The sequence below is a fragment of the Mytilus galloprovincialis genome, chromosome 3 (genome assembly GCF_965363235.1).
Source record: "Mytilus galloprovincialis chromosome 3, xbMytGall1.hap1.1, whole genome shotgun sequence".
Lineage (NCBI taxonomy): Eukaryota > Metazoa > Mollusca > Bivalvia > Mytilida > Mytilidae > Mytilus > Mytilus galloprovincialis.
The window spans coordinates 111,341,512-111,368,103 of record NC_134840.1 but is presented as its reverse complement, the minus strand read 5'-3'; the positions used below and the strand labels follow the sequence as shown (position 1 = coordinate 111,368,103).

The 26,592-nt window shown below is 32.6% G+C and overlaps 1 protein-coding gene across 1 annotated transcript; it reads left to right on the top strand.

The window, feature by feature from the left end:
* Positions 1-6,253: 6,253 nt before the first annotated feature.
* Positions 6,254-26,389, top strand: LOC143066879 (proprotein convertase subtilisin/kexin type 4-like). The gene is made up of 13 exons (XM_076239688.1): positions 6,254-6,496; positions 9,623-9,733; positions 11,234-11,314; positions 11,447-11,575; positions 11,850-11,914; positions 13,073-13,161; positions 13,899-14,071; positions 14,984-15,187; positions 17,292-17,395; positions 21,369-21,478; positions 22,929-23,046; positions 25,781-26,091; positions 26,337-26,389. Exons 1-13 carry the CDS (start codon positions 6,257-6,259, stop codon positions 26,387-26,389), a joined length of 1,788 nt encoding a protein of 595 aa, XP_076095803.1. The 5' UTR covers positions 6,254-6,256.
* The last annotated feature ends 203 nt before the right edge of the window (positions 26,390-26,592 follow it).

The following is a 26,592-nucleotide window of genomic DNA, read 5'->3' as shown; positions in this document are numbered from 1 at the left end:
GTAAATAGAAATCTATGAAATTTAAACACAGGGTTAAATACTACAAAAGGAAGGTTGGAATTGATTTTGGGAGTTGTTTAGGAATTAGGGGCCAAAAGGTCCAAAATTAAACTTTGTTTGATTTCATCCAAAATTGAATTATTGGGGTTCTTTGATATGCCGAATCAAACCGTGTATTTAGATTCTTAATTTTTGGTCCTGTTTTCAAATTGGTCTACATAAAGGTCCAAAGGGTCAAAATTAAGCTTAGCTTGATTATAACAAAAATTGAATTCTTGGGGTTTTTTGAAATGCTGAATCTAAACATGTACTTAGAGTTTTTATTATGGGCCCAGTTTTCAAGTTGGTCCAAATCGGGGTCCAAATTAAACTTTGTTTGATTTCAACAAACATTGAAAATATGGGGTTCTTCGATACGCTGAATCTAACCATGTATTTTGATTTTGGATATTTGACCATAATTGGTAAATGCCCAATTTAAAATTTTTAAGTTTTGAAGTTAAGTTATTACGTAACTATTTACAATTCTGATCATTCAGTGTGCGATAAACATCATAAAGGCAAACAATTCCCTGAAAAGTGTATAATACCATTAGTAGACGACAATAAAATAGCATCTATAACATTCCTACCGTAAAAAGCTTGATAGTTGTTAATTTCTGTGTCATTTTGTCTCTTGTGGCGAGTTGTCTCATTTTCAATCATACCACATCTTCTTTTTTTTCATATCGGTAAGAATGGCCCACGAAGGGCATTTAACATATATTCGTGTAATAAATGGCTATTTCAATAATATAACTTCATGATACATAATGTCGATCCATGTATATTGTATGATTCAAAGTGGCATGAACACCTTACACGGCAATTAAGTAATTTTCTCAAGGTTATCGTAAACGCGTCGAATAAATTTCCTTAATATTTTGGTTGCATAACCGAGTACAATTATAGGCGCACTGTTTACCAAGATATTTTTTTGGTACATCATTACACTTCACTGCACAATTGAAGGTGTATGGATACATTGACCTTGTTTCTATGGTGACTTTGCAGTTTATGTCTTCTAAATAGACCATTAAATGTTCGCATATAGTCTCTTCATCAGTGAAATGTGGATCTGAATGATGGATTCTGCATTTCTGTATTCTTAACTTTATTTGCCATTTTATAATTAATTCTTTATTGTCATATAAGTAAAACATGATACGTGTTACAACTATAAATGATAAACAACAACAAAAGTATAGATAACGTTTAACTTATGAGAATGGATCATTATTCTATATAGGTTACATTTTAACGGCGAATTATTGTCCAGCTTGAGACGACAATTGTTAAAACAATACATAGTAATCCTAGTCATCGTCGTCATGAACGCAGGCGTTAGCGGTGTCAACATTTAGTTTCAGTCTTTGATTCAAAAAGAGGGACGAAAGATACCAAAGGGACAGTCAAACTCATAAATCAAAAACAAACTGACAACGCCATGGCTAAAAATGAAAAAGACAAACAAACAACAGCACACACGACACAACATAGAAAACTAAAGAATAAACAACACGAACACGAACAATATGCTTTACACGTGAATAAGTTTGTAAATTTAATGAACTATACGAACCTTTTACAGAACATTCTTAGCATCATCCCTTTCATGCATTTTTAAGCAAAGATTTCACTTTTAAAGGTGTTTCTAAATATCACATAAATATCTGAATGTATAATAAAGAGTATATTGTTTTATTAATCTATCTCAGAACAGCTATGTTGGGCCTACAAAATCAACATATCTGATATTGTTCTGTATGTCTGTGGTGTACATTTACAGACGTTTACTTAACTACTGGATTCCAATTAGTTTCGTATTAACCTTAAATGACTATTTGGGTTGGTCACCCGATTTTGCAAATAAAACCGAGCTGCCATAAATTAAAAGAAGATGGTTCAGCTAGCTATAAAACCAGGTTTAACCCACCATTTTGTTTCTGCAAATGTATGTACCAAGTCAGGAATATGATTGTTTTCTATTTCTTACGTTTGTTGATAAAATCTAACGCTTGATTTTGTCAGGTTTTATGTACTGCCTCTTTTTAAAATTACCGTGCAGTTCGGTAGTTTTGTTATACTTTTTATATACCATATTAGGACATGTCTGTGTTATATACAATATTTAGATACGTTTTTAATAACTAAAAACCAAATCAAGGTTAGCACCGATAAAGACAATATTGAAAGGCTTTAATGTGTTTCCCTCGGTTTTAGTTTGTAACCCGGATTTGTTTTTCGCTTAATAGATTAAGGTGGTACCTAACATTACAGGGAGATAACTCTGTAAGGTCAGCTAAACGTTTTAATTACGTTGTGTTGTAAAAGGAATATTAAGCTTCTCAATGATCAAAATAGGTGTTTGTCAAACTGCTATATAACCAGTGTAATTTTTCTGACAAAACGGTTGGTTAAAACTTTTTGAAATTTTTATATTTTTGTTAAAGGATAAAAGTAAATACTTTGACAAAATTTTATGAAAATTAAACGGGGCAAATTAAATATAGTGAAAGTGTTGGGTACCACCTTAATGCCTATTGAACAGCGGTATACTACTGTTGCCTTTTTTTCCTACAATGTTAATTTAATAACGTTTAAGGAGGTAGACCTAGGTTAAGGGAAATAACTCTTAAAATCATCAGTATGTTTGTGTCAGCCATTTTCATAAATATGTTCTAAGCTTCTTGGATACATAGATTATTTTCAATCTGTTTCAGGTAAATGCTTAAAATTCATTGAGGAAACGACTTTTACAAACACATAACTGATTTAACGAGTTATCTCCCTGTACCAAGGTCTACCCCCTTCACATAAGTATATTCAAAGAATAAAAAACACGTTAAAACATGGATCGTACCTCAATTCATTTGTCCCAATAATGACTCATGCTCAACCACAGTTTACACGATTCTTTAAAAATAGTACAAGAACAGAAGTATAGGGATATATATATCACGCAATTTTCTAGAACGAGTTTATTCAAATAATACATAACCCTTGCCAATACAAATATCAAATAAATAAATAGATAAATACATCGATCAATTTAATTATCTAGACACGCTTGTTTCAACAAAAGTAAGAAATTTCGCTACCATTTATTATAATAACTTAGTATAGCTAAAAAAATCGAATATTGAGTGTGGGATAAATTATTTTCAAATGAATCTGAATGTATATACAGTTAAATGTCTTCCATGACAATTTAAAAAAAGATAACATTAGCTAAAAGATTTAATGTCTTATTACATGTTTAATCACTTCGAATAATTTCCTTGTTAGGCATGAATATCCGTCAGACAATATTCATTTGCATTCGAGGCATTCGAGTCATGATTAAATGTGTGACAATTAGATTGTTTTATGATTTTATGGTGGCTCTTGTTCCTTAAAGATAATTCTATCAATAGTTCATTGAAGTACCCGTATGATAGAGGAACTTCAATGGGAATTTCTAGTGCCGCCAATATAGTTAATTATAGCGATGGGTGAATCCACCCACCTGTACTTTCGATAAGCTAACGTTTGTTAAGACAAATAATTAAAAATTAAAATTAAAGTAATGTGCACTATGTTATAGAATAAAAGTATTAAAAGAATAAGAACTCCAAAAGAACAAAGAGAGGGAAGAGGTTCTAATTGCAATTATTTGGTAAATATTGTAGAGGAAATATAAAAAAAAAACGAAATCAACACTCTATAATTAGCATGCTTCCGGAGTATTTTCACCAGGAAAGCTCAAAGCGAAATATTTGAAAGTTAAGGATGTAATAGATCTTAAACAGCTATATGAAAAAATAGCCAAATCTATCTAGAGTCAACTTTGAAATCTTAGTTCTTTAATAATTTCTAATGTATGAACGGAGAATAAAAAAAAAGGTTATCAATAATGTCATAAAGACTCCAATTGGTACGATCACAGGAGGAATATAAATTCCAAACTTGAACATTTTTGTAATAATTCATTTGAAATCATTAGTTTTACCTTGCAAAGCATTCAGACTTTTGTTTTTTTATTTTATTGAGAAAAATTCTTTATGATATGCTACTTTGTCTTTAATATTTCCTATACCGGTAACGCACTTAAATTCAGTCAGACCTCATAATGTACATCAGAAGCATCAACATCGAAGTATATCGAATGGTTAATCCGATGTCTTAACTTATCGCAGAGAAAACCAGATAAGTTATTACCTGTTGAAATAAATATACAAAGAGTATAATACTAAATATAAACTTTAATCTTATTTTGGATTGAAAACAAATACACTTACAAGCTAGGTAGAATGGAAAGCTGATGTTATTTAACATATTTACGTATAAATGGATGTATAATGTCTTCACTTTCAAAATGTATGACGCATACTGAATTGTGCAAATTATTCAAATATAAAAAAGAAGATGTGGTATGATTGCCAATGAGACAACTATCCACAAAAGACCAAAATGACACAGACATTAAAAGTATTGTGAAACTCTTACACGGAAGTAGTTTTCCAAAGTTGATTTAGTACTCATAAGATAAACCCCCTTTAAATCTGTGTTTGATTAACCAGATAAAAGGTAGGGCGAACGGTTTACTAACTTAAAGGTATTTGTGTATACTAATCAACATCACTGCACACTTAAAGGTATCCGGGTGCATTGGCCTTGATTCGAAACGGTTATAACACTGATGTCAACTTCTAAATAAGTCCTTTAATTTACACGTATAGTTTATGCATTAATATCTCAATTAAACATTTGCAATAACATATAAATCTATCATGATCATAATATATATATATATATTTATCCTGCAATTGGGTGTCTTAATACTATACAGATAAATCCCTACAGATAGCGCTATGCTGTCAGATATCGCTTTAACGCTCCGCCTAATATAAAAATAAGAAGATGTGGTATGATTGTCAATGAGATAACCCTCCACAAGAGACCAAATGACATAGAAATTAACAACTATAGGTCACCGTACAGCCTTCAACAATGAGAAAACCCATACCGCATAGTCAGCTATAAAAGGCCCCGAAATAACAAATGTAAAACAATTCAAACGAGAAAACTAACAGACTGGTTTATGTACAAAATAATGAACGAAAAACAAATATGATATACAGTAACTAACGACAACCAGTGAATTACAGGCTCCTGATTTGGAACAGGCGCATACAGAATATGGCGGGGTTACACCAGCTTTCAGGTGCGTCAACCCTCCGCTAACCTGGGACAGTGGTGTATCGGTACAACATAAGAACAAACTATAAAAATAAGTTGAAAAGGGCGTAACTCATCAGATCGATCATAAGCAGAAATACATCTAACAAAAACACAGAGTGGACGTGGCAGGGTACTTATTCATCCCACAACAAAAAGACACTCAGAACAGATCTGAGACTCCTCGCAGTTACTGACAGCTACATTAGATCAAGCCAATAACAACTAATAAAAAAATTATGCATCTAAGACTAAAATATCAATCAGTACACATCCAACATCCATTGGATATACTGTAGCCTGGTATCTATGATGCAAATTCTTGAATTGTTCAGCTTTTGCTATACAGGGGCCATAACAGCTTACCATACGACCTTGCTCGTCATGTCATGCTGAACGTCGACCTTAATTGATACCAATCTTGTTGGTTTTTTTTCAAATTGTGCATAGTCGTCTCAATGGCAATCATGGCAATCATACCACATCTACTCAATAGCATTGCTGCTAATTTAATTTAGATTTTTGTTTTGTTTAATATTTCTCCTCTTTCATTTTTGTTTATAAATTTTTGTTTTACCCGCCCAAAGTTTTAGTCATTTTTTAAATAATAAAAAACAACTTTTTGTCTACTAATTTCCATGGCAAAATCTCATCACACTTCGCTTAAACTACAGTTTATTACAGGTAGCTTTGGCTATTCGGTAAAGATCTATTTTAGATTTATGCTCTAAAATGTTTAACATTTTTTCACTTTCAAGACTTCAAGTCTCGAACGTATCGTGTGATTAAAATCGTTTTTGAAATTTTTCCATTACTATTTTATTGCTATACGATTCTGTTGCGCGGTTACAAAATATCGGTAAAGAATTTCGAAACACATTAAAACACTATTCCTCTTGGTGATATTTCAAAATTACACAAAATAGAAAGGATAGGTTTATTTATTATTTAAATCGACGGCATAAAAAATTAATCAATAGCACATAAAGGACGTGAAATGAAATCATATGTATTGATAATATGTTTAGGGCTTTACCAAATAATTGTATGCTCATTGCTACACGAAGAATACAGCAAACGAATTACCACTTCCAGGTTTAGTACAGAACATGCCGATCAGTTAAGTTTTATTCGTGACATAGAGTATACAGGGCGTATTATTGTGAACACCACAAGAAGAGAGGGTTTTGTTGAACGGTTCTGTTTGAATCATACAGGATATATTTTTCGTCGACGGGTACGTTTAGATGATTGAAATGAGAGCATTATTTAAGTTTTATTATCCGTTTAATTTTGTTCCCCACTTTTTCGTTTTTTTTTCTTTTCTTTTCCTTAACTTGTCAACTTATGTTCCCTTATTTAATGGACCTTGATATTATCCATAAATCTTAAAATTAATGGTTGTTGATACGGGGCACTCTTTAAAATAAAAACAATAATTACACTATTGTATAAGAACAGCAACAAATAAACTAAGTTAAAATAGTAAGATAAACAAAATAATAATAAACACCCAAAACATGCCACAGGGTTCATACCTCACACACACTTTGCTTTTGTTGTATTTCAGTGTTTCTTATCCGTTGTTTTCCTCTTAAAGTTGATGTGTTTCCCTCGGACTTAGTTTGTTACACGGTTTTGTTTTTGCTGTATCGAATTATGACCAGCGGTATACTACTGTTGCTTGTATTCATGTGGTTCAATTCAAAAGTTTAACACTTTTCGAGTATTTGCCATTCATTCATGTCATATTCATTCATCATTATTATTTAGAAGTTATCCTTGTTTTATTTTTTGTCTATGATTGCAATTCAATAAATAAGGGACTGTATACATTTTTTGAAACGATCTTCATTTATTCAAAAAACGGGAATAATCTGAAGCTTTAATATTTTTAGGTTTTTTACTTTGAGAAGAACGTTATCAAATACCTTCCTCCCTTTTTAAAAGGTTTAATGGTTGCTTCCCAGTTTGTTTTCCAAAATTGTTTTGAATGGTGTATATATTATGTATTCCATGTGAATGATTAATATCCAGACTTTCTCGTGACTAGATGCGATTTTATTTTCACAGGGATAGGAAGTTTTCTTTGTAGTTAAACTCTTATTTCAAAGGTCGGTGTCTTTCATATTAAATTTTTTGAACAATCATTTAAATTTTCCTTGGAAATCGGTATTTTTATTATTTTACTTATTAAAAGATATATAATTACACAAAATTATGAAGTGAAATTGGATTAAAACTTTAAATAAAATAATAAAGTCTTTCTATTTATTAGTACATGTACTACAGTTTAATGTGAATATTAAGCTAGATTATAAAAAAAAACAATAAAAATTATTTTACCTCATACTGGGTGCTTGACGTTTATATAAATACCCGAATATATGACATGACGCGAAATGTTGGTTTTATTGTTTTTTCGTAGTTGTATTTTGGTATTCTAAAGTATCGTTGTAATTAAAGGCTGTGTACATAGATAGCTTTACGTTTTAATTTCTGGTTTTTGTCGAGCCTGCAACTTTTTTTGCAGAAAGCTCGACATAGGGTTAGTGATCAGGCGACGACGGCAACTGCGGCGGCGTTAGCTAACTTCTTAAAAGCTTTATATTTTAGAAGGTGGAAGACCAGGATGCTTCATACTTTGTTAATAGATGCCTTTTGTTACGAAGTTTCCGTCTGTCACATGTCCATTGTCCTTGACCTCATTTTCATGGTTCAGTGACTACTTGAAAAAAAATGTTCAGATTTTTTGTATTGTTAATTTCTCTCTTATTATGAGTAATATGATAACTATATTTGGTGTGAGCGTATCTTGCAAAGTCCTCATGCCCGTCGGACAGTTCTCACTTGACTTCGACCCCATTTCATGGATAAATGAACAAGGTTAAGTTTTGGTGTCATCTGACCGTGACCTCATTTTCATAGTTCAGTGGTTATAGTTATGTTTTTGTGTTTTTGTCTGTTTTTCTTATACTGCATGCAATAGGTCTACTATATTTAGTGTATGGAATGATTTTAAGGTGTACATGTCTAGCTGGCATGTGTCATCTGACCTTGACCTCTTTTTCATTGTTCATTGGTCAAAGTTAAGTTTTTGAGTTTTGGTCTTTTTTTTCTAATACTATATGCAATAGGTCAACTATATTTTGTGTATGGAAACATTTTATGATGTACATGTCAGTCTCGCAGGTTTTATTTGACCTTGATCTCCTGTTCACGGTTCATTGCTCAGTGTTAAGTTTTTTTGTTTTGGTCTGTTTTTCTTAAACTATAAGCAATAGATCCACTACATTGTTGTATGGAAGGATTGTAAGCTGTACATGTCTGCCTGGCATGGTTCATCTGACCTTGACTTCATTTTCATGGTTCATTGGTCAATGTTTAGTTTTCCTCGGTTAAGTTTAAGTCTGTTTCTTAGAACCTATAAGCAATATGTCAACTATATTTAGTGTATTGAATGATTGTAAGGTGTACATGTATTTCTTGTTTGGTTTATATGACATTGACCTCATTTTTCTTGGATCATGTTAAGTTGATGTGAGGGTTGTAGTAAAGCTTTATATTTAAGACTATCAACATAATGTCAATGAATAGTAAAGAAGTCGAGACATTTCAGCGTGTGCACTCCTGTTGGTTATACATCTCATTTTAACATATTTTTTTTTTTGATAAATCCTCAGTATTTTGTGGATTGTGAAATCTGTCAGATGTTTGTACTTGTTTAATCACTAGACATAACATTGGTAAAATAAAAGCATACATATTATGGGCATGTTAAGCTGTGAACTGTGAGTGTATATAAAATTCTAAAACAAAAAGACTCTGTACTAGATTAAATTTATGGAAATGTTTACTTCCTCATTCAACTTTAATGGTGTGGTTTGTCCATTTACTGACGGAGGAGATACTAAGGAGTGTAAAATTTACACAAAAGTATTAGTTTATTCTTTTTAAAAGATATTATTTACGTCTTAAATCAAGAACGGCATGAGGCTAGTCGTGTTTCTTCATACTTTTTTTCATATTAGTATTAGATGTTGATGTCAAATAATGTAATACAAATAAATCTTAAAGTCTAAGCTTAGAGATAGTAAGAGACGTTGTTCTTATTCTAAAGTTAAAGACCGTCTACCTTTTATACATATTGTTTCATTGCCATTTGCTGCTGAATTGCTTCTAACGCGTTTATGCTGTAACTCATATTGATCATTTTCGTGTTGTTCACAAAATTAGTATAATTCAGTTTCCCATTGACTTAATTTCAATTGAAGAGCAGTTTCAACATTTTTTATATTTTTTCTAAATCTGCTTGAAACGATAGATTTCAAGCAATGAGCTGTATTGTTGTATCTCTCTATAGTTTCAGATTGGTGACCTCTTTTACTATATATTTGATATTGATAAATTATCTAGAAAAGCAAACAAGCACATAGAAGACACAGATATACGAAATATACGACTTGATACTGAGGTGAGATATATATTCATTTATTTCTTAATGTATTAATTAATTAATTATATTTCTATCGAATAATACAAAAGTACTCCCAAAAGTTATTATTTTTAGTCGTTTGTTATTGTTTCCGTCATATTTTAGATACCTCGCTAGTAGTTATATTTGTGCCGTGAAGTGTTTTTTTCAACCTAAGAATTTGACAGTTCTTTGATAATCTTTGTTCCATTGATGCACAACCGGTAAATATAACGTAGAGTGATCGTTTGCTTAATATCCAGTTGCAAATATTTCATTCATATTTATGACGATAAAAAAACTAATAATAAATTGAAAGGAGTGTTCTGAGACGTGGATCGACCTGAGTTCAGAACATGAATATCGACTACCACTACCAAATGGGGTTATTTTGTATAGTGGCAGATATTTTGTCTTGCAACAGGCCACACACGAACCTCTCCAAATGGTGTTACAATGTTTCATTGATGTGCAGAGGAAACTTTGCCTACAAGAAGCATTGGAATTATCACATTCTGACCGGATGTGGCTGTATATTTATGCATCCCTCACAGCTATATGGACGCTTTAGGATAACCTGGGATGACCAAATTTCTATACCCCAGTCAACCCTTTGTGATTAATGAAATTAAAAGCTTTATATACAAAACTATCATCAACATTGTTGTTTTACAAATGTTAGTTTTAAGTGAACGTGGTGTATGGTGTGTTGTTCCCTTTTTTATACGCTTAAGATAATTTCAAAAGTTCAAACCCGTGCATGTGTTATAGCACGATACCTCAACTCGTATTCAAAACAATAAGCCAAGTACGTATATCAAAGTCAAAGTCAACGAATGAAAGACTTTCAACAATTTTGTTATACAAATGTAACACATGACGGGTGCCACATGACTTTGTGTAGCAGATTTTATTTACCCTTCTGGTTCCGGTTTTTGGTTGGGTTAGTGTTGCCCATTCGCTTTGTATATTGTATACTTGTTTATTGATCGTTTTTCGTTTTTTGCAAAGTCATTATCAGTTTGTTTTGGACTTATGTATATATATATATATATATATATTATATCTTTCGCCTTACTTTAACATTAATTTTCCTGCGAGATGTCAACTGCTATAAGCGTACAACAAAGTAGACAAGAGCTTGATAAGCGTTGTGATAAGTTTTTTTGTAAGTATCAATTAAGTTATGCAAATGTACCAAAAAGGAGTTGTGGTATGATTGCCAATGAGACAATTATCCAACAAATATCATTTAAAGTTGATGTAAGCAACAATAGCCTTCATTGTGCTTGTTTTTAAGAACCCGAAGTTAACACCTGAGCTATGTTTTTGCGGCAGACCCCGAAAAATTTATTAACAAGTGATATCGAATGCTTCATGTTATTTCTGAGGAAGAAAACGAATCAACAATACTCCTAGCTGCATTGATACAACATATATAGTATATATGTGAATGTTTTTAAGTTGTTTGTGTTTCATTTTGATTGTACCCCATTGTAGGTAGAGTTTATTCAGCAGGAAGTTCGTCAACCGAGAGTGCTGAAGACTGCCGATCCAGAATGGTATAAGCTATGGCACTTGGTAAGTCATCTAACTATCTTTACTCAAGACAAGCTAAACAATAAGAACATTTTGTATCCTGTTGACGTACATGTTACTGCAACTAAGCCAGCAGTTAGGGGAATTAAATATAAAGCACTTGATATTTTACAGAATAATGACATCTCACCTTCCATGCAGATCAATGAAGCTTGGAATATTGGGTATACCGGACGTGGTATTAAGATTGCTATCCTTGACGATGGTTTACAGACTGATCATGCAGATCTTGTTTCAAATGTGGTATGTTAATTATTTGTATTCTATATGTACTCTTCTGTTATACCGATTGATTATTGTTGTTAATAAGCACATTCACTGCAATGCTTTATATGATATCGTGTCAATCAACAAATTTGGCGATCGATTTATTTACACGAATTTAGCAAGGAACAAAATGACGGGAATATCAATTGGCTCGAATATCCATAAACTTATATAAATATATAAAAAAAATAACAAAAGTTTAACTGACATAAAAACGACCTTTATACATCTTACTATTGTTATATTTCAGGATCTAGTGAACGATTATGATTACGTAGATGACGATAACAATCCTATGCCTCCCTATGGAAGCAGGTGAATATCAATGATTATGAATTTGAGATTGGGAATGGGAAATGTGTCAAAGAGACAACAACCCGACCAAAGTGCAGTAAATAGACCAAGGCCACTAATGGGTCTTCAACACATACAAGATCAACAAAGGCCAGAGGCTCCTGACTTGGGACAGGCGCAAAAATGCGGCGGGTTAAACATATTTTGTGAGATCTCAACCCTCCCCCTATTCCTCTAGCCAATGGAGAATAAACAAACACACAGCAATACGCACAGTAAAAATCAGTTTAAAAGAAGTCCGAGTCCGATGTCAGATTTAGAACAAAACTAGATGAGTCAAAGCGACACAAATGGCCCCGTCCCAAAAAGTTGAAAAATCTGCAATTTCAATAACACATGTGGACACAAACATGATGGTAGTCTCACATTGATATGTTCATAATTATAAATTAAATGTTAACAAAACTCAGCTCAAATTGAAATGTGGAGGCCTATAGAAAAAAAGTCTGTATAACTGTTAACAAAACTCAGCTCAAAATGTGGAGGCCTATAGAAAAAAGTCTGTATAACTGTGATTTTCAACCATTTTCAATGTTGTAAACCCTTAATTTTGGCAAAAATTAATGGGGAGGAACAAAACTAAAACTTGATTTGTAACTCATCATGGTTAACTCACAAACCAAAAATCAGCCCAATATGTGAAGGCGTTTAGAAAAAAAACTCCGTATACCTGTGATTTTCAACAATTTATCAAAGTCCAAAGCCCATAATTTCAGCAAAAATTAGCGGAGCGGAACGAAACTTAAACTTGATCTGTAACTCATAATGGTGAACTCACAAACCAAAAATCAGCCCAATATCTGAAGGCGTTTAGAAAAAAACTCCGTGTAATGGTTTGTTGCGGAATAACGGAATTTCGGAATTTCGGACAAGGGTAAACTATATGGCACAGACAATTTCGTTGCGGGGCCATAAAAAACTATATGCATAGTTTTGCTTGTTCACACCAGACTGATGGCGAAGATCTTTTCAAATACCACAACAAGAAATTATTTGTTTTCTAGTAATAGTTGAAACATAAATGTTGCAATTACTGTTTTTTTTTACTAGTTAATCTTTACATCTTTTATGAACTTTTTGGATATAACATGTATTAATGATTTATTGATATATTTTCAGTCATGGAACAGAAGTTGCAGGACTCATAGCAGCAGAAAAAGATAATAACGAGTGTATTGTTGGTGTTGCACATCAGTCAACTATAGTTGGTAAGTTTGGTATCCCCTCATACATGTATCTTATTTCAAATAATACATTGCACGGAGTTCCAGTATTTCTGAACTGCTTAACATGCAAAACAAAGTTTCCGGTGATAGCTTCCTGATAAGAGATTCAATATATTGATTTTGTTTATTTTGTTTAAACGTGGTGACATTTGAACATTATAAGTTAACAAACGTTCATCGTTTTCATAGGTAGAATGCGTGATGTGAAAGTTCTACAATGAAAACGATACAAGCTGTACACATGTAATTTGACAGACCAGATGCGCGTTTCCTGTACAAAAGACTCATCAGTGGATCTAAAATATAAAAAGTTGACAAGACAAACAAAAAAGGAAGTTGAAGGCAAATAAAACTAAAAAGCGGTGCCAAATATAACAAAATTAATTTATACCTTGGGATAAAATTGATTAGTGTTTCGAATAAATCAACATTTTTTTTTACAGTAACTGGACAATAATGACCGACTTAGTGGTTACAATACAACTGTCTGTGTTTAACACATTTTGGCAAAATGTCTAAAATTATCATAGGTCAAATTATATACTGTGACATTGGAAAACGTAAATGTGTTACTCCCCTTAATATATAATAGTTAGGTTCTGGGTTTGGGATTGGTTGTGCTGAAGAAAGCCATATACTATGAATCATTAATATGTATGACAAGCGTGATGAAAACTTTTCAATACTAAGAGTTAATTGATGTTTACTTGGTATTTCAGGTGTACGTTTACTTGGCAATCGTGGATTAACAGATTCAGAAGAAGCACAAGCTCTCAATCATCATATAAATGAAATAGACATATATTCTAATAGCTGGGGCCCTCCAGATGGGTACGGTTTTTTTGGTCCTGGAACTTTAACAAAAGAAGCTCTGAAAGCAGGAGTTCAAAATGTAAGTTTATGCTATGACTTCGTTTACACTATTTGGCGTAGCTCTAACTTTGAGTGAATGTATATATATACAAACAATATATTAATCATGCTTGTGTTGTCTTACATAATATATATTACCAATATACATGTGCGAGAACATAAGTATGCTAATTTATGCATTTCCATATAAGGTAGTGGTCCCGACCTGTTGAAGCGCATTCTAATTCGAATTAGAATTGACGTTAGGACGTTAAACGTATTGAATGCGATTTAAACTAGTTCGAATTCGAATTACGTGTGAACTCAGCATAAATGTGTTGTTTTGTCAATTGTATGATATTCTGTTTTTGTATGAAATTATTTTATAAGGATAAGTTTGCTTTTAGTTATATTGCAGTCTTAAATTTTTTTACAAAAAATGTCAATCTCAAAAATTACTGTAAACCAACTAATTTTCGCGAACGATTTTTTTCGCGACTTTCACATTTAGAAAAAAATGCAAATATGAATTGTCGCGAAAAGGTAACACTTGGATCTTTCCCCATTTAACTGCATCAAGTTCATTTGAAAATCGCGAAATGATATATATCCGCGACAAGGGCTATAAAGGGCTAAATTAACGCGAAATTAAAGTATCCACGAAAATAAGTTTTTTTACAGTATTATATCTCATTCGATAAATATTTGTCATATTTCATTTGAAAAAATTGTTTGAAATGTTTATGAAAATATCAACTCAAATGTCAATGACCTAACATACTCTAAAAAGTGACATCTTGCACGAAAGATATCGCGGTAGAAATGAATATCAATATTTTCATTAGAACTGTACCTACCCATATTTTACGATGGTCATATATTATTCACAAATGTATTAACTCAAACTCTTAGTCAAATAGGATTCATGTAATTCAATTAATTTCTTGAGCAGGGTCGGAATGGTAATGGCGTCATATTCATATTTGCATCAGGAAATGGTATGACACATGACAATTGTAATGGTGATGGATACGTCAACAGTATTTATACTGTGGCTATAACTAGCGTACAACAAGGACAAAATGCGTGGTACTCTGAAGTATGTGCTCCAGCTTTGGCTGCAACATATGGTGGAAGCGAGGAAGATAGATATCTGGTTAGTATCAATGAATTACGCCATATAATTTCTAATTCCGATCACATATAAGAACATAAATATATATATATCTATAATACTAAAATTACGAGGTCCAATTTGTCAGCCGTCATCACGTAAAAACGACGAATCACAGAATTCAACTTTATATATAACTAATATAGTACAAAGGTGTAGATTCAAAATTACACCACTCCAGGCCCTTTTGTTTTCCACGTAATTAATATTGCCAATAATTAAGAAGTTCCGGGTCGAGTCCGCTACCGATACCAATAGTATATTCACCTGTTACCTATTAGGGAAAACGGTAGTATTAAATTTTCCCAGCATGTTAGGTTGGCCTTTTGTGTACCCAAGGCAGGTGAAGGAAGTCAAATTATGAACGCTGTGATTGGATGTAAGGGTACAATACATTTTTTATTTATCTATGAATAACTGCAGTGTGTATATTTACAATATAAATTTTGAAACCTATTGAAATATTTTCTAGAGAATTATTCGAAAAGACTTGCAAAATTTCATAAATTTGGTGCAAAATGACGGTGGGCATGGATAACATAAACAAGCTCCGTTGGAAGTTGGTCATGATACTATTTGGCTTTAATTTTTAAAACAGAATAATAAAGTACTAACACAACATATAACTGTTTTATCCAGGTTTTTATCTTAAAAAGTGGTAAATTTAGAAAATGTTAATATTGTCTCCTATGGCAGAATAAATAGTACCGTTTTCCCTATTACCTTATCTGTACGTTCCGCATCTGACAGGCGCACCACCAAACGTTGTATTCAGGATTAATTATGCTATATACACGGGTCGTAACCACAGGGTTGACACTACTAAATTGTCAAATTGTTACCTATTGTAGTATTTTAATCAGTAAGACTTTCTAAGATAACAATACGAATACTAAAAATCTGGACTAAAAATAAGGCGTATACTGAGGTACAGTTTTCAATTTGTTAGTGGGCATGACGTAAAACAGCGAAGCAAAGAATTCAACTTTATTTATAACTTATATAGGACAATGCTGTTGATTAAAAAATACTCCATTCCAAGACCTTTTGTTTTCCAAATAATAAATATTATTGTTTCAGTTCTACGGGTTCAAACAGAAAGACTTGAAAGCAGAGAAAAACTGTGTATCTTATAATCGGCATGACTTTATCAGATAATAATACTAATACTAAAATAAGGCTTGCGCATAGTTATATACTTTAATTCAGTCACGGACCCGTGATATCACGGGTGTGTTCTAGTAGTTTAAAAAACTTGTCCAGTACATTTTTTTAGGTCATAGTTAAGAAATCAGATTTTGTTGTGAATTACTCTTTATATTCCAATAGAGTGACACAATTTAAATACTATATATTAACATGTCCAGTACATTTTTTTCGGTCATAGTTAAGAAATCAGATTTTGTTGTGAATTACTCTTTATATTCCAATAGAGTGACACAATTTAAATACTATATATTAACATGTCCAGTACATTTTGTCGGTCATAGTTACAAAATCAGATTTTGTTGTGAATTACTCTTTATATTCCAATAGAGTGACACAATTTAAATACTATATATTAACATGTCCAGTACATTTTTTTCGGTCATAATTAAGAAATCAGATTTTGTTGTGAATTACTCTTTATATTCCAATAGAGTGACACAATTTAAATACTATATATTAACATGTCCAGTACATTTTTTTTGGTCATAATTAAGAAATCAGATTTTGGTTGTGAATTACTCTTTATATTCCAATAGAGTGACACAATTTAAATACTATATAAAATTATTAACATGTCCAGTACATTTTTTTAGGTCATAGTTAAAAAATCAGATTTTGTTGTGAATTACTCTTTATATTCCAATAGAGTGACACAATTTAAATACTATATACATAAAACATAGTTGAGAGGGTGATAGAGTAGATTGTTACCCCGAGAAAACATTCTCAAACGAGGCGGAGCCAAGGTTGACTGTCTCTTCGATGGGTAAAATACAGTGTTACACATTTCACAGTAAAAACATCGAGCATTTTATAAACAATGATAAATACACTATCTTTGTCTTTTATTTGCTTTTTCTTCATATGTTTTTTTTAGACTACCACTACAACTACCGATGAATGTAAAACAAATGGTACTCAAGGTACATCGTTTTCAGCACCAATAGCATCTGGAATAATTGCTCTTGCTCTTCAAGCAAAGTAAGTGTACATGATATCTGCATAACAAGGTCAAAGAGAATAGTTAATTATATTTATGAAAATAAGAAGATGTGGTATAACTGTCAATGAGACAACTCCCAATAAGAGACCAAATGACATAGAAATTAACAACTATATGTTACCGTACGGCCTTCAACAATGCGTAAAACCCATACCACATTGTCAGCTATAAAAGGCCTCGAAATGAAAAATGTAAAACAATTCAAACGAGAAAACTAACGGCCTAATGTATGTACAAAATAATGAACGAAAAACAAATATGATATACAGCAACAAACGATAACCACTGAATTACAGGCTCCTGACTTGGGACAGGCACATACAAGATATGGCGGGATTAAACTTGTCTACTTTTATTCAAAATACAAATCGAGTGAATATTCGTTGATTATATTGATGTCACTATAAATAACGAGTTTAATGTAATAATTGGTATTAATGTAAAAAGAAAAAATACATATCCAATGTGACAATCAAAAAGTCTTCTGTTCAATAAAATTAGCAAACACCTGCCTCAAAATAAAAACAAAGAAAACATAACAAAGAAAACCAGAGATTAAGCAACACAACCAAACATTTCGGGACGAACTCTTGTTTATCTGAATGGTGTTGCACTGCTTGTGCAAGTGGAAATCCGGTAATAAGTCGTTTCAGCGCGTTTACAAATTTGATGCCCTCACCATTCTAAGAGTAACTTTCTGGCATGTTAATTGTACCTAAGCATAGCATTTCTTTCGGAATTTTGAAAACTCATTGCTCTTCAACTACGTACTGTATTTGGCCTTTTTCACCTTTTTGATTCGGGCGTTACTGATGCCTCTTTTGTAGACGAAAGAGGGACGAAAGATACCAAAGGGACAGTCAAACTCATAAATCTAAAACAAACTGACAACGCCATGGCTAAAAATAAAAAAGACAAACAGAAAAACAATAGTACACACGACACAACATAGAAAACTAAAGAATAAACAACACGAACCCCACCAAAAACTAGGGGTGATCTCAGGTGCTCCGGAAGGGTAAGCAGATCCTGCTCCACATGTGGCACCCGTCGTGTTGCTTAAGTGATTACAAATCCGGTAAATAGTCTAATTCGGTAGGTCATATTCATGAAAAGGAAGGGGATTGTAGTTACGACGTAAGGAACATATCCGATATCATTTGTGAAACGGTTATTCCATAACGGTCAACCAACTCGTGATGGCGTCCGTAAAATTTACGAAGGGATGATTTCAACTTCACCATTTGGAACTCTTGGTTTAATAGCTTCCTTGTGAGCAGCAAACCTCTGTCAAGAAAATCATGATAGAAAATGCAAGCACGGGAATATCGTATCAATTGGGAGATATATACCCCGTATGCGGGTGCTGCTGGAATGTTGCTACTTAGAAATGGAAAGTTCACAATTGGAAAGCTGAAATCATCTCTTTTGTCGTAAAGTTTTGTTTTCAACCGACCCTCATTGTCAATTTCTAGATGTAAGTCAAGATATGAAGCCGACTTAACTGTATCTGTAGTATCCTTTATCTCTAGTTCGATTGGATAGATGCGTTCCACATAGTCACCAAATTTTGAATTGTTTAGTGAAAGAACATCATCTATATAGCGGAAAGTAGAGTTAAAGGATATTGCTAACTTCTTATCTTTCTTCCTAAGAAGTTCCTGCATGAAGTCAGCCTCATAATAATAAAGAAACAAGTCGGCGAGTAGAGGGGCACAGTTTGTTCCCATTGGAATGCCGACAGTCTGTTGAAAAACACGTCCTCCGAACGTAACAAATATGTTGTCAATCAAGAAATCAAGCATCTTGATAATATCAGTTTCAGAGAATTTTTTGTTTGAATCAGAGTGATTCTTTACAAAGTAGGATTTATCCCTCCCTAAGACAAGATACTTGTATCTACGTTGGCCATTCTTTTTTATGAAGCAAAGTAATATCAACTCTTTCAATTTGTCTTTTAGTTTGGAATGTGGAATACTTGTGTACAGGGTAGAAAATTCAAATGTTTTAATACTGTTACAAGATGAAAGAGAGTTAGATTGTATGTACTCTAAAAGATCTTTTGAATTTTCAAGTATCCACATCTGATTCACGCCACCTCTAGAATAGGCAGTTTCACAATAACTTTGAAGCCCGTCTTTGATTGCTGATAAAATAGATGTTAATAATTTAGAAAGAGGTTTCGTGGAGCACTTGGAAGACCCAGCAATATACCGTTGTTTGTAAGGACACTTATGTAGTTTAGTCTGGCGTTCAAAATTTTAAAACTGGTAACAATGATGAGTTTATCCTCTTTATGTGATGTGACTGGTTCTAATCATAATGAAAATACCATGGTGTTAAATCACGTCAAATTTTCTACTATATGAATGATTCGAGGATAATAATCATAATACAATCTAGAACTTTTACTGCGAAGGACATAGTGAGATTGGTTGTTATCATGTGAAAATCACATTTCTGGTTTTCCATATTGATTCGACATTTTTTATCGATTGATGGAACCTCGTATCATTTGATTTCTTTTATCGCATACTATCATCCTAATTGGTACGCCTTTAGGTCCGTTTGGCCGAAAGTTTTCATATTTGAACCAATTATATGTCATTATTTTTAGATGTCCATTTTGTTCCGCTATTCTAATTGGACAATTGTTGCGGCACTTTGACCGTGTATGGCCATTTTAAGGATACTGATACCTTTTGTATACTACTCCGCATAGGTCATTTCCCAAAAAGTTTTCAAACAATGTTTATTGTTTGTGTTAGTCTTCTAATTACTACACTTTACCACAATTAACATTTAAAACGTTTTACATGAGTTATGGACATTGCTTTATTTTCACCCATTTGTAGCAAAACGTCACCTTGTGAACACTACTTATCTTTGTACTGGGTTTTCTTCATGATTTCTCACTGTTATGTAATTTTAGTTACATTTTTGCCGGAATTATAGGACTTTCACATTTATTATTTTTTTTTGGTTCACTGTGACACAATCAGTTTTCTGAAACTTTTTGTACTGAATTATCTCTTAAATGAATATCTGAAATAATGCCAACATTTGCAACAATCGACGGATTCCCAGCCTAATTTGGAGACTTTTACGATGCGTATACATGTATATCCTGACGGCACATTGAACTACACAGTAGCATCCTCGTTAAACATGATCATGATAATGAAGCACTATTATTATCATTATAAAGTATCTTTCACAGCGCATCATATATATGTAAATTACCCTAAGCGCTTTAATTTCCAACATAATATCAATTCACATATACAAGTATTTAAAATAGAATAGGAAAGCCCATGATAAAAAATTAAGCAAATGAGAAATGATCACTCATTACTTTTAAAAAGATTAAAAAAGATATGTCAAAATTTATAAAAAAAATATGATTTTAAATTTCTTGCATATAAATTATAAATCTATAGTATTAAATCAAATAATAAAATAATTTCCAAAAAATGAGCATGGAAAAAAATAAAAAGCCAATAAAACCGTACAATTAAATTATATATGGAAAATTCAAATATTACAATGAGGTAGAAATATTTTAAAGACTATGAAAAAGCATGTCTGAATAAAAAAAAATTCTTGTTTTTTTCTTAAAAACGTTCACAGAATGTATGTTTTGTAGTTCATTTGGGAAATCCTTCCACAGAACGGCGCCTGCTTTGTCGAATTTTCTTTCCCTTTAGTTTTAGTTCTTACATTTGGCGTTGTTAAAATCATGGCATTTTTGGGGGATTTCAGTGCGCTTATCGGTTTGTAAATAGTAACGAGTTCTTGTAGGTAGACCGATGTGTCCTCATGTAAAGCCTTGAACACATACACACGAAGTTTATTTTGGCATCAATAAGTTGCATGCAGCCGATGAAGACACTGCGATTGTATGTACAAATGATAGTTACATCATTAAATGATATTGACGTTTTTTTACAGTCCTTATCTAACGTGGAGAGACGTTCAACATTTGATAGTGTTAACATCATCTAGGAAAGGATTTAATGACACATATTCTGACTGGTCAGTAAATGGAGCAAACAAGGAATGTAAGTTGCCGTACATAATTTCCTTTCTATCTTAATAATTTGTTTTACATTATTAAGTATATTTATCGTTAATATAATCCTTTCCTTCTCGGTAAAAGCTCTACTCTATTTATAAGACTCAAACACTGAGTGGACGGGCATATATTATGACATGTTCGTGAATCCTTCATTTTATCTGTCCTTCTGAAATTAGTTGTTTAAAGCCTGTCAATTTTATCTAATTGTTTTAAAATGTTTCCTTACAAGGAAGGGATAAATCGGACTTAAAAAAACATCTCAGATTCAAACAGAAATATCTATGAAACTAGCATTATCAAGATGCTTAATTTTTTGATTGACAACATATAAGTTATATTTGTGCTCTTCTTATTGCCTACTTGTTTCTTATTCATATTAGGCAAACCTCATACAAAAGCTTTTTTTCGGATGAGTGAAAAGAAGCAAGCATTATCATTTAACTTCAAAAACATGGTGTTCTCTCACTAAATAATTCAAATTTGGTGAATGTGTTGAACGCCCTTGAAATAAACGATACAACAGGACAATTTCACCACAGGCGCAATCACGATAGCGCAAGTTGATCGTTATGGAATATCTGTTTTACAGATGGCAACGGATATTTTTCAATTGTCGTTACCAAAATCCTCCTGTCCACGAATGTGAGCTTTTAAATTAGACTTATCACAGGATTCGTACTAACGTGAGCTACACGATGGTGCTATATGTGTAACCGAACATAGCACAACATGAAAAACTAAAGACTAAGCAACACGAACCCCACAAAAAATCGATGTGATCCCAGGTACACTGGAGGGGAATCAGATCCTACTCCACTAGTGGCACCCATCATGTTGGTCATGTAATGACTATACCGGTAATAAGTCTTATTCGGTAGATCACATTCGAATAAGAGAGGACCTGGTTGTGGCTACAACAATTGGAACAAATCTGTCGTCATCTGTGAAACAGATATTCTATGACAATATAGTGTTGAGTGTGATGTTTTAAAATGGTGCTGGGTAGAATCACACATTCATAATAAGTTTCAATTTTCTTATTTCTATTTCTAAACCACAAGAGAGGGTTATTTAAATATCTAGAGAAAGAATTAATCAACAATCAAAAATAAACGCATTTAATGTTATCCGTAAAAATAAGAAGATGTTGTATTATTGCCAATGAGACAACTCTCCATAAGAGCCAAATTGACACAGACATTAAGAACTATATAGGTCACCGAACGGCCCTCTGCAATGAAAAAATCCCATACCGCACAGTCAGCTATAAAAGGCCCTTATATTAATATCAAGAAAACTACTATTTTTTTTTTTATTTGTTCATTTATGCCCTCTTTCAGTTAAGTCTCAGTTTTTTTCGTTTTAAACAATCCAAATATTGTAAATATACGCTTGAAATTTATTATTACCAAAATCTTTCATATATTTTGCAGTTAGCCAAGTCCTTGGGTATGGTCTAATGGATGCCGAAGCCATGGTCAGTAAAGCTAAAACATGGGCCCCTGTTCCAGTACAACACACGTTTACAACTCGAACTAGGTTTCCTTTTATGTATGTATTTCCTAGCAATATGATATTCACAACTAAACAAATTCAAGAGATTGCTTTTTTATACTCAATCGTATTTGCCCTAATTGTGACATCATACACCCATCTCCTATGTTTATTTCTTAGCAGTTTAAAACATCTAATATTGTCTGCACTTGTTTTTTTTAATAGCTTCAAAGTGTTCCGTTTCTTCTGCTGTTGGAATCCATCATCAGCTATAATTTTAAACACTAAACAAACCCGTGAAATCGCGGGCGTTTAGCGTGATTGAAAGTATGTAAATTGTTGTAGGATGAATTTTTGTAAAGATTTTATGACTGGAGAATTTCAGGAAAGGAATCAAAAGTCATACATGTAGGTACTTGGGAACAGGACAATTTGTTTAGCCCTCCACCTTTTTTTCAAAATCCGTTATTTTTTTGATTTTTATTAATTTCGATAATTTTTGCGTTTTTCTGTATACTATGAACAGACATGTACTATATTCTCTATAAAATATATGACCGCCGTTCATTAGTATATTTGGAATTGATAGTAAATAGCAAAAACAATGTACACTTTATTTATAGTATATGTATGTTCATAGTATACAGAAAAAGTGAAAAGAACCTATGCAAATTATGTGTAATTTTAAACAATCCTGAACAGAAGACTTATCTATGACTTAAAAGTCCGTCCAATGACGGAAACAATATCCGGACGCCTTTATTTTCGTTTTCTTTCCAAAATAACCAAAACGGAATAATTATAAGCGAGGATGACAAATGCGACTATGCATGGTATCTATGATGAGTTTACCTTTAGGGCACAAGGGAATGATGATTAATTTATTGTGGAAGGAAGAAAAAGCGACACACAAAATGAGGTCTTCTCATTTAATAGTATAGATATCTGTGTAATATCTAAGATTTGTTCATACAATGTGTATATGTACTCAACACTTAACATGTACAAATACTAGATAGTTGTAGAAGTTCAACCTCTCTTGCTTTCGTAAAATAAGCAATTACTGATAATCTGAAATACTAAATAAAATTAGTTTTTTATATGATATCAGAACCATTCCTGTGGCAATTTTAGCTATTTTAGCAGTTATACCTAATATATCAATATTTACTCATCCACAATAGAGGAAAATAAGACAATTTACATTGTACATTTGTCTGCTTCAAACAATATAACTAGATGATCAAGGCGTGAAAGTTTATAAACGTATCTGTGTCGTACAAAGGTGCATGTCCGGAAGCTATAATAGGTATATCTATGGCTCTGCTGGTGGAGTTTCCTCCCCCGAGAGTATCACCAGCCCAGTAGTCGTTTCTTTTGTGTTGACATGCATTTTTTTTATATGGTCATAATTTTAACTGTAATTAAAACTTAAAATTTTTGAAATACTAAGGATGTTCAACACCAGAAATAGAATACCTTAGCAGAATTTGGCAAAACGCTTCAGAATTTTGGTCCTGAACGCTCTTCGTATTTTCTTTGGTCTTTTGATTTTTTTTATTTGAGCGTCACTGATGAGTCTTTTATAGACGAAACGCGCAATCGTAAAACACTTTAATATAAAAACAAATGATGTGGTATGATTGCAAATGAGACCAAATGACAAAGACATTAACAACTGTAGGTTACCGTACGGTCTTCAACATTTAGAAAAACACATACCGAAAGCTATAAATGGCCCCGAAATGACAAATGTAAAACAATTTTAACGAGAAAACTTACGGCCTGATTTATGAACAAAATAATGGACGAAAGACAAATATAATATATAGCAACAAACGACAATTACTGAATTACAGGCTCCTGACTTGGGACAGGCACATACAGAATGTGGCGGGTTAAACTAGCTTCAAGGCGCCAACTTCCCCCTAACCTGGGACAGTGGTGTAACAGTACAACATAAGAACAAACTCCCTTTCTCGCTACATTGAAGACCTGTTGGTGACCTTCTGCTGCTGTCTTTTCTATGGTCGGGTTGTTGTCCCCTTGACACATTCCCCTTTTCCATTCTCAATTTTATTATAAATCAGTTGAAAAGGGCTCAGCTCATCAGATCGATAAAAAACAGAAATACATCTAACAAAAACACAGACCGGACGTGGCAGGGTGCTCATACATCCCAACAACAACAAAAAGACAATAAGCACAGATCTGAGAGTACTCGCAGTTACTGACAGCTAGTTCAAAGCCAATAACAACCAATACAAAAATCATGCATCTAAGACTAAAATATCAATCAGTACACATCCAACATCCATTGGATTAAGTGTAAAGACGTTATCAACAGTCAGAGAAAAACATGAGCATGTGCAATGCCAGATACAGTTATTGACAGATTGTAGAGCCATGAATGTGCATATGTATTTAAATAATAGTTTGATTTTGATCTACTGATAATAAATTCAACATTAATACCAATAAACACTATATTTAAGGACCTACATTAATTACAGTATTGAATTGGTAACCTTTTAGAATAAGTTTATTTAAAGGATCGATATGTTTACCCGGATCGTATCTAAATTTCTGGGCTTGATAAACAACATGTCCGTAAACATTAGGATGTGCTATCCCGTTTGAAATAATTTTTCTACAGGTACAACCAAACTTCAAAGCCTGATAGCTATGATGCGTTTATTGTCAATTGGCTCCAGATTCAATCATTGAAGTAACGTAATTATTGTCGGAATTGTGTAAATAAATTAATTATGAAGTTCTTCTTTTATTTTAGTTCTACCAGAAGTGATATGTTGTCGTCCAACACCATATTCGTTTCCGGGAGTGATAGTTTAATTCGTTGCTTAGAACAAGTAACAGTTCGTATTAAATTCTCCTACAGTAAATTTCGTGGTGTCACAGAACTATATCTTGTTTCCCCTAGCGGAACTGAAAGTAATTTACTTCATTTCCGGTATGAAGATGCCATAAAATACGAAAGAAGAGGATCGTTGACATGGACGTTTATGTCTGTTCATTTTTGGTGGGAAAATCCTGTTGGTATATGGCGACTAAAATTTGGTTCATATAAAGGATATTCTGTTGGTTAGTTTGACAAATCGTTATTCGATTTATCCTTCTGAAAATCAATCTGCCTTTTTTTTATAAAGATCTTTATATGTTGGTAATGATTATTAAACTATTGTTTTTCTTTCTTTTAAAACTAAGTTTGAAGTATTGTATGTCAATGTTGCATAATTTGGAAATACACATTTCAACAATCATTTTGTATATTAGATGAGCACTACATTAATTTCCATTTTGTGATGATTCTGCATCATATTTTTCAGTAACACTGATTTCCTGGTCCCTAACATTTTATGGTACTTCAATCAATAATTAACACGTGAGTTTTTGAGTTTTGCAAAAGTCATATATAAAAACAACCTACATATTTTGCTTTCTATTTTTCATATTCAGCTGCTATGTTTATCCGTTTATACATTAAAAATAAAAATTATTGTTATTTAAATATTTTGCGAACATTTTTGTCTTTGTTCATTTTATTACATTTGACCTTTTACAGACATGCACATATCAAGGATT

Excerpts from the sequence above, each read along its gene's own strand:
- LOC143066879 (XM_076239688.1), top strand. The coding sequence starts at position 6,257 with ATGAAATCATATGTATTGATAATATGTTTAGGGCTTTACCAAATAATT. Across the intron at positions 11,915-13,072 it reads ATGCCTCCCTATGGAAGCAG|TCATGGAACAGAAGTTGCAG; the intron begins GTGAATATCAAT and ends ATATATTTTCAG. Across the intron at positions 13,162-13,898 it reads ACATCAGTCAACTATAGTTG|GTGTACGTTTACTTGGCAAT; the intron begins GTAAGTTTGGTA and ends TTGGTATTTCAG.